We start from the raw sequence: 15,795 nt of genomic DNA, 5'->3' as shown, positions 1-15,795 counted from the left end.
TCACTGGTGTTAAATGCCGTCTATAAAACAATTTATATAATTTTTCTTTGTATGTTAACACTTTTGCTATTTTAGAATTTCTTTCCCAAAGGCTTTGCCAGTTTTATATAATTATACTTTAAGGTTCCATTTTTATAACGTCTTTTTCAGCTGCTCTGTGAAATAAATACTCAGGCAAGAAAAAGGGAAGAAAAGTAAGATGCACACAACTGTCACATTAATAGACTGTAATTGTGCTAGTTAGAGTAGATTGTAGTCTTTATTTGCAAAGTTTCCAGATGCAGAAACAGATGGCAGAGTGAGGTGGCTTTTGAACTAAGTCCTACAATATAAATATTTATTTATATTGCATTTATATACCGCCCTTTCCCTGAGGACTCAGGGCGGTTTACAGGGAGTTAAAAATCAAACATACAAAAGTTAAAAAACCAATTTAAAAAAGATTAAACCAACCCTGTACAATTAAAAACCCCAATTAAAATACATTTCTCCTCAGCCTGGGTCCGAGAGCTCAAAGAGCCAGGTCTTCAGGCCCCGGCGGAATGATCGGAGGTCGGGGGCAGTCCTCAGCTCCACTGGCAGCTGGTTCCAGAGGGCAGGCGCCCCCACTGAGAAGGCCCTATCCCTGGGTGTCACCCGCCGGCAATCTCTTACCGGCGGGACCCTGAGCAGACCCTCCCTGTGGGAGCGCACTGGGCGAAGGGCATTTGATGCCGGCAGCAGGTGTTCCCTCAAATACCCCGGACCCAGGCCATGTAGGGCTTTATAGGTGATAACCAGCACCTTGAATTTCACCCGGAGGGCAACCGGAAGCCAATGCAGCTCGCGGAGTAGAGGTGTTACATGGGAGTATCGGGAAACCCCCATTACAACTCGCGCGGCCGCATTCTGCACCAGTTGAAGCCTCCGAGTGGTCTTCAAGGGCAGCCCCATGTAGAGAGCATTACAGTAGTCCAAACGGGAGGTCACAAGCACATGAGTAACTGTGCGTAGGGCGTCTCGGTCCAGATAGGGACGCAACTGGCGCACCAGGCGAACCTGTGCAAAAGCCCCCCTGGTCACGGCTCCTATGTGATCTTCAAAATTGAGTCGTGAATCCAGGAGGACGCCCAAGTTGCGAGCCCTATCAACGGGGGGTAACACCTCACCCCCCATCGTTAGAGGTGGAATAACCTGGTTAGCCCGAGATGCCGATATGCACAGCCACTCAGTCTTGGCGGGATTGAGACGAAGCCTGTTTCTCCCCATCCAGACCTGAACCGCCTCCAGGCACCGGGACATCACGGCAAGGGCATCACTGGGTTGGTTCGGGATGGAAAGAAAAAGTTGGGTATCATCAGCGTACGGAAAGAACATTCTTAACTTTAGATTTTTTTTAGCCAGGACAGGAAGAGGTATCTTTTGGTAGCAGAAACACTAGATAAAACTTTTACTAATCTTTCCATTAGTAGATGGCCCCAAAGGAAAGTATTACTGATGGACCAGGATCTTCTGAGTTCAAAGTGCTCCATTGTCCCAATATCAGCTCTTCAGCCACACTATCCTATTGCTGGCGCAATTAATGTGCTGACTGGTATCAGTAGGGGTGAATTAACAACAAAAAAGGAATCCAGAATCTTATCTAAAGAGGCAGCTTCTTCTTTTAGAGATTTTTATCCTCAGAGATAAAACATTTTCTATTCCAGCCTATGAGGCATAAGTAATTCTATATTTTCTTTGTTTTAGAGCGCAGTGGTTAGAATGCAGTACTGTAGGCTACTTCTGGTGACTGCTGGCTGCTGGCAGTTCAATTCTCACCGGCTCAGGATTGACTCAGCCTTCCATCCTTCTGAGGTCAGAAAAATGAGGACCCAGATTGTTGGGGGCAATATGCTGACTCTGAAAACCGCTTAGAGAGGGCTGTGAAGCACTGTGACACGGTATATAAGTCAAAGTGCTATTGTTTACTGGTATTTTAAGAAAAAGCCAAGGCAGAATATACTTATCAAATCTGAAACAATCCACTGAGATAATTCACACAATAGTCCAATTCATAACATTAACCAGAGAAGGAGCAAACAGGAACAAATAGATGCTTTAGCTCCATAGCACCCTCCACGTTCTATCCTACCTGAGCTATTAGGGTTTTGGACAAGCAGACAATCTGCTACTTTGCTTCCCTAACACACCTTCTTAGGATTGCACTCATGGCCATAAAAGCTTGCTGCTTTCCTCAGAATCCTTTTGTACACCCTTATAAAGTCATTCCAGTGAGATAATTACCCAGTAGTCCAATTCATAATATTTATCTATAGCCAGTGCTTTTTTTCTTAAAAAAAAAAAAGGTGCCGGAACTCTCATCTTGGCGGGCGCAGGAGGTGGGGGGGGGTTTAGTGCTGCTGCGGTCATGGGTGCGAGGGGTGTTGGCGGCGGGCTGACCCCCGGGGCCAGAGCCGGAGCGGTTGGTGCTGTGGGAGCAGTGGGGCCCGCTCTATAAGGCGGGGCTGTGCGGGGCAGGCTGTGGAGGTGGGGTGGGCCAGGCGATGCAGGGCGGCCAGTTAGGCGCACAGGGTGAGGCGACGGTGGCACAGGTCCAGCACCGGGTAGGCCACCAGCCTGGCTGACATGAGTGAGCACAAGGAAGGAGTGCACATGGACTCCACAGAACTCACATCCCACTCCTTGTCCTCTCTTACTTACCTAGTTGAGATGGTGTAGTTGGGCAGAAAGGAGGGATGCAAAGTTCCTGCCTACTCACCCTCGCTGCAGACAACTTGCCAGTGCAACATTTGCCGGCTGGATCTTTTGCCACGCTTAGCAGCAATTCCTATTGGCTTTTGAAAGCCAATAGGCTTTTGAAATTCAATAGAGGGAGTAGCATAGCTTGTGCAAAAGCTTTTTTTTTTGGTGCAAAAAAAGGTGCTGGAATGCCATTCTGAGGGTTCTATGAGAAAAAAAGCCCTGCTTTTATGTTTTAAACTTATGAATTTAAAAATATATTTTTTCTATTGTAAGTTGCCCCAAACCTCGCCATGTGGATTGCATACTAATATTATATAATCGGTAAATAAAGGTAGAACATAAGTTAAATATACATCAAATGACAATATGCTTCCCTACAAAGTCAATTCTTGCTCAACGACAGACCAAGGAGTTAACTCGGAAAGGCAAGAGGAAAATCTAGAAGAGATTTGTGCAACTTGTAGAAGGGAAAGGCCCACACTGATAAATTAAAAATCTTTGTGGTCTGCAAAAGAATGCTGGTGGGCTAATCAATGATTTGGTGACTAGAGGAGCATCTACAGTGTTGGACCTCATGGTCATGGTAAGCCATGGAGGCACTAGGCAACATGACTTTCAGGGCAGTGGTAGTGATTTTATTACTTTTTTTTTTAAAAAAAGGTCTGTGCTCTGTCCAAGGGTGCTTGGTAGGCTTCATGTACAGGCCTGGTCTAGAATTTATTTTGGAGCATTCAACTATCTAGAGCAGGCATGTCAAACTCGTGATGTCATGTGACATTGCATGATGTATCGTACTTTCCGCCCATTGCTTGCAATGGGGTGGGCACGGTTTCGTTGTGATGCATCTGGCCCGTGGGCCAACAGTTTGACATGCTTGATCTAGAGACATCCATTTTTTTCATTGCAAAGGGCCTTTCATCTGTTGTATATATGGTTTTATTTTTGTATGCAAAAAGGATTCTAAATTAATTGAGTCATGTCCTGGTGTGAAGTCTGATAGCTTGAGTTAAAGAGCCTATAAAATCTCAAATGACTCCAGTTGTTTTGTTCAAATATGCTAATGTTCTAAGGTAAATATTATTCATACTATATAATATCCAGACGAGCACCTCAGTAGCATGTTGTAGTTCTATGAAGTTTGGTGGGCTTCATAATTTGTTGACCGAAGAAACCACCATGCCATATGTATACTGTATATGCAACTGCTATTATTTTTCAAGCTACATTAATTGAACACATGGCACACATCACAAATCAGATTCCTCTGTAATGTACTATTCCTTTGCATGACTGTAGGACATTTAGAAACACAATTACATTCTTATGCTTCCAAAGCATTCTTCTTTATCTTCCTGTTACATTGATCACCATAAAAATACTCAAGGTCTCTTGGGATAAGATAGAATAAGTATGGTATTTAAGGAATGCAATAGAAAACATTCACAATGCACAATGTATTTAAATTTCATTTTGTTTGAGGCAACTTCTTATAAAAGAATTACCATTAATTTGTTTTAATAAAATAATTTAAATCAATTTTCCACTTGATTTCAAATTAAATGAATTATATTGGTTGACAATGAGATTTTTTAGTACAATTGCCAAATGCAATAAACTGGTTTTAGGTATATGTGTGCACTAATTATTTCAACACCAATACATTCTAAGAACATATTCTAAATATAATGGAATGCAATTTTACAATTTTTGTGTAATTATACAATTTTTGTGCAAAAATAAAACAAAATAACAGATTTAAGAGCTGTATCATTATACAAATATACAATTTTTGTGCAAAAATAAAACAAAATAACAGATTTAAGAGCTGTTATCATTAGTTATCCTTAGATAAAAAATAATTCCATCATCCAAAACTTTGTTATACAGATGTTATACATTTGATTGTGTATCACCATGGCATTAAAACAAAATTCGAACAGTGTATGAAAAATAAAGGTTCTCTAAATGTCTGCTGGCTATATCTATACATTTTCCTTGATACCACTCTATTGCCTTCTTTTTAGCATTTTTTTTAATTCCCAGCTTAAAAAAGGCAAGGCACCGGGAGCTGACAGTTACAGAGACTGTTTAAGCAGGTTGCTAGGCAACCTGTTCACACTTGGCCCTTCTTAACCTCCCACTTTTGAATTAGCCCGTACAGATCGCATTTCCTTCGATTTGAGCCATCTGAAGGCTCATCACTGTGATGCATTCTGGTGCTCTGCAACCTGGCTGCCTCCTTGGTGTGCTGCTGAGGAGAATTTGACTCTCTGGAACAGTTTCTTTTGGCTTTTTTTTGCGTGTGTGTGTGCAAAAAAAGGTGCCAGAACGCCATTCTGAGCATTCTATGGGGAAAAAAAGCCCTGTCTATAGCTATGAGCTATAACAGGAGATTCAGTCTGGTGTAGTTAAGCTATCAGGCTAGAAACTACAAGATTTTGAGTTCTAGTCTCTCCTTGGGCAAAGCCAACTGGGTGACCTTGACCAGTCACTTTCTCTCAGTCTTAAAAGGTGTATGGAAATTCACTTTTGTTGTGGCCATCTTATCCAGAAGAATTATACTGTGTTCAAATCTAAACATTGATAATAGAATGGCTAAACAGTTTCTGATCTGATCTGAAAGGCCAGGGTTCAGTAAAATCTGTTGCTTCTTACCTCCAAAGAAAGAGGTTCCCCTAATGAGAAAATAACAGGATGAGCTGCAATATCTGGGTCTTTCTGGAAACAGTTGGGTTTACAATGATGCTGGGAATGGCGCAAAGACCACCATTTAGCTGAAAGTCCCTGTAGAGGAAGAGTGAAAGAAAGCATTCAGGCACTTTTAAAAGATTACTTGACTATTTACTACAGCAGTATTTTGCTTTGAAGAGGCAATATAGAGTGTTAACATGCTAACATCGGATGTTCTTGCTTTGACAACAGATGAAAATGCAGCCATTTTCTCCCCCCCCTTTTTCTTACTCTTAGAATTAGTTGGTGCAGGGAGGGGGGTTTCGGATGCAAGCTCAATTAGCCATAATAATAACTCTGCCATGGGAACCCAAGGACAAACTGGGTCCAGAGCTGATAACCTTTAGGCGGGCTGGAGAGTTGGGGAGAAAGCCCATGCTTTAAGCTAATTGGGGAATGTGCTTTATGACTGTTTATTGGGGGTGGGAATTGTATGTTGTTACTTTGTATCCAGGGGAGGGGAATTTAGTTTTTGGGTTCAACTATGTAGTGCCGATACTTTGTTTCCCAAATAAAAGATTCTTTAAGGAAAATAATGCCTCGAAGTTCTTTTGAAGGGTTTCATCTGCCGGAACCATGACATAGAGGAGATTCCACTGAATCTTTGAATCAAATTTTCAAACAAATTTGAGAGGTTGAATCAGCCGACTCCGAATTATCTTGGAGAGGTTCAAAAACAGTTTGAAGATTAAATGCAGCTTTGAAAAATCTCAAGCATTCATTGCATATTTGGACAAAGCTGGGGGAATTTGAGTACTGTACTGAGCTCTCTGATATTAACTTTAAGTAGGTGGCAAAGGAGTTTTATCACCTTTTCAAACCCTGTCTATCAAAGCACTGGAAGATGTGGTGCTCTACTGTTTGTGTATTTAGAGAGAGTTGTCTAGGGAAAAAACAGAATACAAAATTGAGGACTAACTTTATTCTGCTCTGTCTTGCTTTTAATGAATCTTGCTCTTCCTTGCCTCCACACCATTTTATCATTATTCTTTTTTGACTCACCTGTAGATTTATGTCCTTGTTAGATTTGTGTCCTGTATTTTCCTACCTTATTTATCACTAGCAGTTAATCAGGCTTATTGATCAGGGAATTTTATCACTGGCATTTAATCAGGCTTATTGATCAGGGAATTTTATTACCAGGATTTAATCAGGCTTATCTTACAGTTGTATCAAAAACAGGTGAAGATAACACCTGGTACGCTAATTTTCATCTGATTTCATTGCTAATGTTGATACAAAGATTTTAATAGAAGTGTTGGCAAATAGATAGGAAATAGTTTGTTATTAAAATTGATCTAGCAGCGTTAATAAAAATTAGGCATGCAGCAGATAATATAGGATTAGTTGTAGATATAATAGACTAAAAATAAAGATCAACTTGTAATCGTTATTTGATGCTGAAAAACTTTTGATAAAATACACAAGCAATATATATTTATTGTATTAAACAGATATGAAAATCCCTTGGAATTCATGAAATGAATTAAGATATTATATCTGCATCTAAAGTAAAATGTAATGACATTTTTCTCCCACTTTCCCATTATTTAGAGAAATTAGACAAGGATGTGTCTATGGAGATTCTTAGTCATCCAGGTCATGGTTGTCTCAAAAATGCTTTTTCAAGAGCAACTGGACTTTCTATTTTTTTTCTTTGAAGATGTTTCACTTCTCATCCAGTCAGAGCTGAAGAAGCTTCTTGGATGAGAAATGACTTTTTAATATCTACATTATTATTTCAATTAATATTTAATAATCTATTTATGTATATTTAATAACTGTTCACTTGTGCTATTAGACAACATAGAATTATCTATGGAGTCCTGTATAACTCAGTCGAATACAAATCCCCATATTATTTTGTTTCTAAACCTTATACAGTTATTTTAGTATTGATGCAAAACAGCAGAATATTCTATTAACTTTCCCAAATCAGAACTGATTCCAATAGGTGAAAATTGGGTTACCCATCTGCTAAATATCAGTTTCATATTTTCACCAAAGGCATTAAATATATGTATCAAAGAATACAACATGTAATATAAATAAAATTGGGTGTGTGTGTGTATTTCTTCAGATATCAATAGATGGGTGTCATTAAACCTTACCCTTTGGGAGAAAGATGAATGCTCTCAAAATGTATGTTATTCCAAGATTAATTTATATTCTGAGAAGAATTCCAGTTTAAAAATCTAAAAAATATTTTCAGAAAATAAATTTCTTCTTTAGAAAATTTTGATGGGCTTCTTTGATTCTGAGAATCTCTTTACAGAAAGGCCAATTTCCAATTAATGAGAGAGGATTCCGTTTTTAGAATCTGGAACTATCATGCTTACTTATTGTCAAGCATTAAATCCTGAAAGCTAACAATTGGGGTTAATTTTCCAACTTGGGCAACCTTGGAATATAAACATAAAGCACCTTTGGTTGGATGGACAGTATTAAGATCTAAATATACTCAAGCTCTGATACCTCTGAAAACAATTACATTATTTAGAAAGTTATGGAATGGAATGTCTACTTTAAAAAACTGACTGTTTTTCCCATGCCAAATTGACCTTATGGGGAAAGCCATCTTTAAAAATGAGGAGAAAGATGATGATATGGAAAAATTGGATGGAAACTGTCACATGCAAAGAATCAGGACTGTTATGTTCTTGGTTCAGTTAGGCATTGATGAGACAGAGTGGTGACACAGCAAGCATGTTTGTTAAGTAACAACAGAAGCAGTTCTAATGGGTGCTGAACAGCTATATATACTGTTCACCTCTAGGCGGCAACCAATAGATTTAAAGTAACAATTCCCACCCAAAACTTAGTTAACAGCTTGGAGACAGGCAGTCTGGGTTACAGCAACAAGTACCGTTAAGCAATCATTCACTTAAGTACAGCAATTAAGGACACTACATTGTGCAACTGATTTCAGCAATTAAGGCCAATACATTACACCCCTTCCCCCTAGATAACTCATCCTCTCAAATGCTTGACATAGTCCTGCAAATATTTAGGCGGTCGTCGTGAGCGTTCCAAATGTCTAGGGGTCACTGGGGACTACCGGTCTACCCGTTCACCTGCCAGGCTGGGTAGACCAGAACTGGGGTGAACTCTGTCCTTGTAATGGCCTGGCAAAATTGACGTGGATTCTTGACCACAACGTATGTGTGGCTTCCCATCGGTGGACAGGGGCTTGAGGCATTTCTGGCCTCAAATCCTGGCATGTGAAACAGCTGTGTACTTGGGCCTCAATATCTTTATCCAGCCCAGGCCACCAAAAGTAGCTCCTCGCAAGTGCCTTCATCCGGACTATTCCCGGATGTCCCTCATACAACGACGCTAATACCCTGGTCCTTAATGAGCTCAGGACTATGACCCAACTCCCCAAACAATGCACCCCTTATGAGCTGAGAGCTCATCTCTCCTCATGAAGAAGCTCTGGAATTCTGGCCTTGGACATTTGTCCAGCCGTCCTGTGTGCACTCAGTTTAACACGCGGCTAAGCGTTTTGTCAGCGGCTGTCTCAGAAGCCACATCCCAGGCATGAAGGGAAGATTCTGGCAAATCCTGGATAGCCAGGATGTACACAGCTGGCTCTATGTGAAGCAGGGACAACCTGCTAAGGCCATCTGCATAGCCCATTTCCTTGCCCGGTTTGTGAATCAGCTCATAGCTGTAAGCTGAAAGGAAGATAGACCACCTCAGCATTCATGGGGACAGAATCTGGGGTGTCTGCTTCATGGTGAACAACCCTAGAAGTGGCTTGTGGTCCATGAAGACAGTGAAATGGCAGCTATATAAGTAATCATGGAACTTTTTTATGCTGGCCATTATGGCCAGGGCCTCTCTGTCAATTTGAACGTAATTGCACTCCGCTGATGACAGCGGAGTAGTAAGCAATGGGAGTCTGTTTCCCATCAGGCCTCAAATGGCTCAACACTGCCCCTACCTGTATGGTGATGCATCACACGCGATGCAGACAGGCTGTCAAAGTCCTTACAAGCCCTGGTTCCACAAATGATAAATGATGGTCAACAAGGTAGCTGGCTAGGCAGGAACGTTCTGACCAGTGTTTATTGACGGCAATTAACAGCAAATAAAGTCAGCACTGGGAGTGACTTGCTCCCAGTGCCTTATATACAGGCAATCCCCTTAGCTCCACCCCCCATCCAACCAGCCAGCATTCAGTGTCCGTCCCTAAAACCAGCATAGCTGGCCTCCACCTCCCCCCTCCACCATTGTCTCCAGCAGTCCAGCATGCAGCCAGGAGCCTCAGCTATTCGGCAGCCGGAGAGAGAGCAGTCAGCATGCAGCCAGGAGCCTCAGCTGCTTGGAGGTCAGGCAGAGGGATTCCCAGGCAAAGGGGAATTCCCCTCCCTTTTCCTTCCCTGAAGTGGCAAGCCCACAGGGCTTAACAGGTGGCACCTCTACCAGGGCTCCACTTGGAAAATTAGGAGACACAAATGATTAATCACCTGCTGTGGCAGATAGTTTAGCTAACCCCCCCCCCAGCTTTCTGGGATACTGTCGGTGAAATCTCCTTACCAGTTGAGGAGCCTGAACGTCTGCTTCCCCCACCCATGAGGCCTCTGTGATAGGGTATCCCTTTCACCTCACTAAGTACTGCAACCGGCCCTGCAGGAGCCAGGAGTCCAGTATCTCTTGCACCTCATAATGGTCCCCCGTAATGGGTCCTGGAGCTTTTTTTACAGGCCTCAAGGGGGTCCCCTCTACCGATTTCAGCAGGCTGGACTGGAAGACCGGCTGTATCTTCCCCAGGACCTGGGATAGCTGTAGCTGAATGGCTACTGGGTTGATGATCTGTGTGATCCGGAATGGCCCTAGGTATTTTGGTCCCAGCTTTTTGCATGGCATCAAGTGGAGGTACTTGGTTGATAAATATACCATGTCCCCCACCCGAAAAGGTTTTTGGGGCATCCTTTTCTCGTCTGCCTGCACCTTTGCAGCCTCATCCGCTCGTACTAAGGCCCTCTTCACATCCCCCCAAGCCCCCTTAAGGTGGGCTATCCAGTCCTATGGTTGACAGGGAGAGGGGTCCCACTGCAAACACTCGGGGATCAGGATGAAGTCCAGACCATGTACCACCCAGAAGGGGGTCAAACCGGTACTGCTATGCACTGCATTATTGTATGCCACTTCTGCAAATGGTAACATGTCAGCCCAATCGTTCTGCTGATAGGAGACATAGCACCATAGTTATTGCTCCACCATCACGTTGGCCCGTTCTGCTTCCCTGTTGGTACTGGAGTGGTATGGCGAGCTGAGTCCCTGAGATGACCCGATGGAACAGATGAACTCACGCCAGAAGCGGGCTGTAAATTGCAACCCCTGATCCAAGATTATCCACCGGGGCACCCCGTGCAGGCGGTATACCTGTGTGATGAACATCTTAACGAGTTTCCACGCAGACGGTAACCCCTTACATGGTATAAAATGGACCTACTTGGAGAAAAGGTCGACTACTGTCCAGATCACCGTGTAACCACGGCTCTCTGTCAGTTCCACAACAAAGTCCATTGCTATCTCCTCCCATGGTCGAGTTGGATCCGTCACTTTCTGCAGCAGCCCTGGTGGCCTCCTGGTATGAGGCTTTGCAGTGGCACACACAGGGCAGCCCTGTACGTAGGCTTCGATATCCATCTTCATCTGGGGCCACCAGAATTGGCATCTTTCTAGGTGCAGGGTCTTGAAGAATCTGAAGTGTCCTGCCTATTTTACATCATGGCATTTTTGCAATGCCCTTATCCTCACTGCCTGTGGGACATATAACTTATTGCCCTTCCATGCCAGTCCATCCCTTTTTGTTAGCAGGGCTTGGTGGTCCCGCAGCCAGGGATTGTCTTGGGTGGTCTTCTGCATTTCCTGGACCAGGTTGCTGGACGGATGGTGTGCAACCACTTGCGCCACCGCTTGCCTGAAGGGAGGCATAATGGCTTGTACTACCTCCTTCCGCTTGCTCTTATATTGGGGCATGTGTGACAGTGTGTCTGCCAGAAAGTTTTTGCCCCCTGGTACATACAGTAACCAAAAGCGGAAGTGCTGAAAGTATTGCACCCACTGTATGTGTTTTGGGGACAGGCACTGTGGTGTCTTCAAAGCCTCCAGATTTTTGTGATCCATCCACACCTCAAACAGTTCCTTTGCGCTCTGCAGAAAATGTTGCCATGTTGCCAATGCCCACCACCGTAGAGCGAACACCTCCTTCTCCCATATTGCCCATGCTCGTTCTGTATCTGTTAGCTTACAGGAGGTGTAGGCACAGGGCTGTAACATCCCTTGGCTGTTTCTCTGGAGTATCACTGCTCCCACCACGACGTCGCTGGTGTCAGCTTGGATGATATATGGCAAGTCGGGATTTGGATGCAGTAGAATTGGCTCCTTAGCAAAGAGGGCCTTTAGGTCCTCAAAGGCCTTTTGGCAGGCCAACGACCATGCCAGATGTTGACCGGTGCGTGGCTTGGCTGCTGCTTGTCGAGTACGGAGCAGGTCCATTAGGGGTAAGGCGATGGCAGCAAAGGAGGGGATGAATTGCCAGTAAAAATTGGCAAACCCCAAGAAGCTTTGCAGCTGACAGCGGGTTCTTGGGGCCTGCCACTCCAGCACAGCCCTGACTTTACCTGGGTCCATCTCCACCCCCTCCCCCTATATTCGGTACCCTAGGTAATCCAACCGGGTTTGGTGGATCTCACATTTGGACAGCTTCACATAGAGTTGGGCCCTCAGCAGTTTTTCCAACACCTATCGTACTAGTCGGACGTGGTCTGCCATGATGGAGGAGTAGATCAGGATGTCATCCAAATACACAAGCACCCTGTGGTACAAGTGTTCGTGCAAAACCTCAATAATGAGTTGCATGAACACCGCAGGGGCTCCCTGCAAACCGAATGGCATGACTCAAAACTGGTAGCTGCCTAATGGACAGTTGAACGTCGTCTTCCACTCATCTCCTTTTTTGATCCAGACCCTGTAATATGCTTCCCGAAAGTCGAGTTTTGTAAACACCTTCCCCTTGGCCAGATGGGCCAATAGGTCCTTCATCAAAGGTAGGGGATATTTGTTCTCGACACAAACCCCGTTGATGCCATGAAAGTCTACACACAGGCATAGGGATCCATCCTTCTTCTCCTTGAAGAGCACTGGAGCTGCAATCCGTGATCTTGCCAGTTGGATGAAACCCCTTGCCAAGTTCTTATCAATATATTGTCTCAGTTCCTTCATCTCCTTAGGCGTCATGGCATACATCTGAAGCTTTGGCAGTTTGGCCACCGGCAGGATGTCGATGGCACAATCGGTTGGCCAGTGAGGAGGTAGTGCATCACATTCATGCTCGCTGAACACCTCAGCAAGGTCTGTGTAAACCTCTGGGAAGGGGACCTTCTTCCGCGTGCTCTCCTGTTCTACGAGTGCCTCCCTGGATCTCTCTCTGCCCTTGTTTGCTTGTTCTTGGGCAGGCGGTCGGGAGCCAACACCAATCCATAGCTTACAGTAGCCCCCTTCCCACCAAATCGTGGGACCCCACTTGTCTAGCCATGCTAGCCCCAAAATAACAGCCTCAGTCATGGACGGGACCACGATGAATCGGAGGACTTCCCAATGGGCCCCCATCTCTAGCCTTACTGGTCCTGATATAAGGGTAACCAGTGCGCCTCCCAGGAGGGAACCATCCACCTTCTCAAACCGAACGGGTTTGGCCAGCTACCTTACTCTGATCCCTACCTCCACCACCACAGATTTGCTGATTAGGCAACCAGTACAACCAGAATCTATCAGGGCCCTGTACTCCTCACGATGCCCTGTTGTGAACTCGTCAAGATGATGGGAATTGCAAATGGTCGTATGGGTTCACTCACCATTGGATCCTCTGTCAGCTCCTCCTCGCTGTCATGGGCCACCAGTTGGCATCGTGTGGCAGTAGTTGCCTCCTCCTCCTCCGGGATACCCCTTCAAGGGGTGGACCCCTCTGCCTGAGGCACTGCCCACAGCTTCTCTCTGATCCACTTGAGTGTCGCCCCGGACTTCCCGGGAATCCCCTGGTTGATGGGGACTGGGCACTCCGCTACCCAATGTCCTGGTTGGTTGCAACAAAAACATCTAATCGATGGCTGAGGTTTGACCCCAGGGAAACACAGACCAGGACCCTGGGTCCTTCATCCATCATCTCTTGGTTTCTCCGTAGTCTTACACAAAGCTGGTGGTCCCTCCCCCTTTGCCTGGAATTCCCACAGGCCTGCGTCCAGGTCCACCACCACATGAAACCAGTCCTGTAGATGATTTGGGACACCTCAGAAGACACATGCATGGCGCAGGTCTCGGACCAAACCAGCCTGGAAGTGGTGGATCAACAAACGTTCAGGCCATGACCTCCTGGCCACCCACCGGAACTCACGCACATACTCGACTGCGGACCAACCCCACTGCTTCAGCGCCAGCAGTTCCCCTTCAGCCCACTGGGTGCATGAGACATCTTCAAAACGGGACCACAGACATCCAGATATAAACTGGCATCAGCCAGCGCTCTGGCGTGGTCACTATATAGATCTGCTGCCCATTCCACGGCTTCGCCTTGTAGCCCTGCTATTGCCACAACCAATCCCCACTGGGATGGGTAAAAGCAGGCATATTGGTCCACATGGCTAATAACCTGGCAGAGAAACATAGCCAACCAATCCGGGTCTCCACCAAAGGTCACCTTCAATGGTGGAGGACTCCAGGCCATCCCTTGACCCCATGGCCCCAAGGGCCAACCTGGACCGTGCAGAGTGTCCATCACAGGTGTAGAACGCTGGGCCGAGGATCCATCCACTGGGACTGGTCGCCTGATAGGGGTTCTGCCTGGAGCCATCGGTGACCTGCCATCCCATGGTGGCCACGATTGTCCTGTCTGTATGCCCTGGTTATGGGCCTCTGTCACCGGGATATGAGTAGTGTGGCTGGCCCCTACCCTCAACCTTGGGCTAGCCAATCAGAACCGGGTTGGCCCCACCTGGGTTGGCTGTATCAGCATCTGTGGCCACGAAGCTGTCTCAGATCCCGCCTCCACCCTTGGCCATAGGGGGGATCCTGAACCCCAGCCTCACCAAACCAGTCTCTTAGCGCATCCAGCGTGTATTGTCTGGGAGCCGTGGAATAGCTCCAATCTTCGTTGTCATCCTCAGTCAAACGCCTCTCTCTCTACTCCATCATGGGGCCTACCGGTGGTTTTCCTGAGCCAGTAGCAAAGCCAGTGACAGCTGAACTGTGCCACCATTCCCCTGAGGCCCCTGCATCCTGTGCCACCCCTGCAGATGTCTGGGTATTGCTCACTGGACCTGCAGGTCGAGCCTCAAGCACTTTGGGCCGCACCACTGGTTCACCACCTCCATTTCCCTCAGCAGGACTTAGTGCTACTACCTCAGCTGTCTCTCCTCCATCACCCAGAGGTGCCACCTCCTGTGTCCCTTCAGCCATTCCCTAAAGAAGCACAAGGGTAATGGGGAGGAACAAATAAAGCAGTGCTAACTTTTCTTTCAGAGTCCTTACCAGCCCTGGTTCCACAAATGATCAATGATGGTCAACAAGGTAGCTGGCTAGGTAGGAACATTCTGACCAGTGTTTATTGATGGCAATTAACAGCAGATAAAGTAAGCACTGGGAGTGACTTGCTCCCAGTACCTTATATACAGGCAATCCCCTTAGCTCCAACCGCCATCCAACCAGCCAGCATCCGGTGTCCGTCCCTAAAACCAGCATAGCTGGCCTCCACCTCCCCCCTCCAGCGTTGTCTCCAGCAGTCCAGCATGCAGCCAGGAGCCTCAGCTGCTCGGACGTCAGGCAGAGGGATTCCCAGGCAAAGGGAAATTCTTTTCCCTTTCCCTTCCCTGAAGTGGCAAGCCCACAGGGCTTGACACAGGCAGCTTTTCACTAAAGTGAGTGAGTACTGACTTTGAATTCAGTAGTGATTTGACTGCTGCGAAGCTTTTCTCGTGGACGCTCATCCACTGCCACTGGGCCTTCTTGTCCAAGAGCCGGTGTAATGGCTCTGCCACTGCAGCTTTATGAGGGAGGAAGGCATGATAAAAATTCAGCAGTCCCAAGAAGTCCTGAAGTTCCCCCTTAAACTTAGGGCTAGGAGTCTGGTTGATTGCCTTTACCTCTGAATCCGCTGGGTGAATGCCAGTGTCATCTATGCGGTAACCGAGGAACTCGGTTGAGTCTACCCCAATGTTGCACTTCTCCTTTTTTAGTTTCAGCCCCGCTTTGCGGAAGACGCGACCTCCCTGTAGAAATGCCAGAATGTGGCTTGTCCAGCTCTGTGTCTCTTTTCGGCTTGAGGGCGAAAGGCACTTT

At 45.8% G+C, this 15,795-nt stretch overlaps 1 protein-coding gene across 1 annotated transcript in view; it reads right to left on the bottom strand.

Annotated features, from left to right (window-relative positions):
* The window catches only part of LOC308670486 (acyl-CoA (8-3)-desaturase-like), a gene marked incomplete at both ends in the record, with an annotated part of 46,977 nt that overhangs the window by 11,474 nt on the left and 19,708 nt on the right, over positions 1 to 15,795 (bottom strand). Inside the window, one exon of the mRNA XM_081332018.1 lies at positions 5,377 to 5,505. Within this exon, the coding sequence (XP_081188144.1) occupies positions 5,377 to 5,505 (129 nt within the window). The remainder of the gene's footprint in view (positions 1 to 5,376; positions 5,506 to 15,795) is intronic.

The sequence above is a fragment of the Vipera berus genome, assembly GCF_964194415.1.
Source record: "Vipera berus genome assembly, chromosome: 1".
NCBI classification, from domain to species: domain Eukaryota; kingdom Metazoa; phylum Chordata; class Lepidosauria; order Squamata; family Viperidae; genus Vipera; species Vipera berus.
The sequence above is the reverse complement of the archived record's forward strand: the minus strand, read 5'-3'. Positions and strand labels throughout refer to the sequence as shown.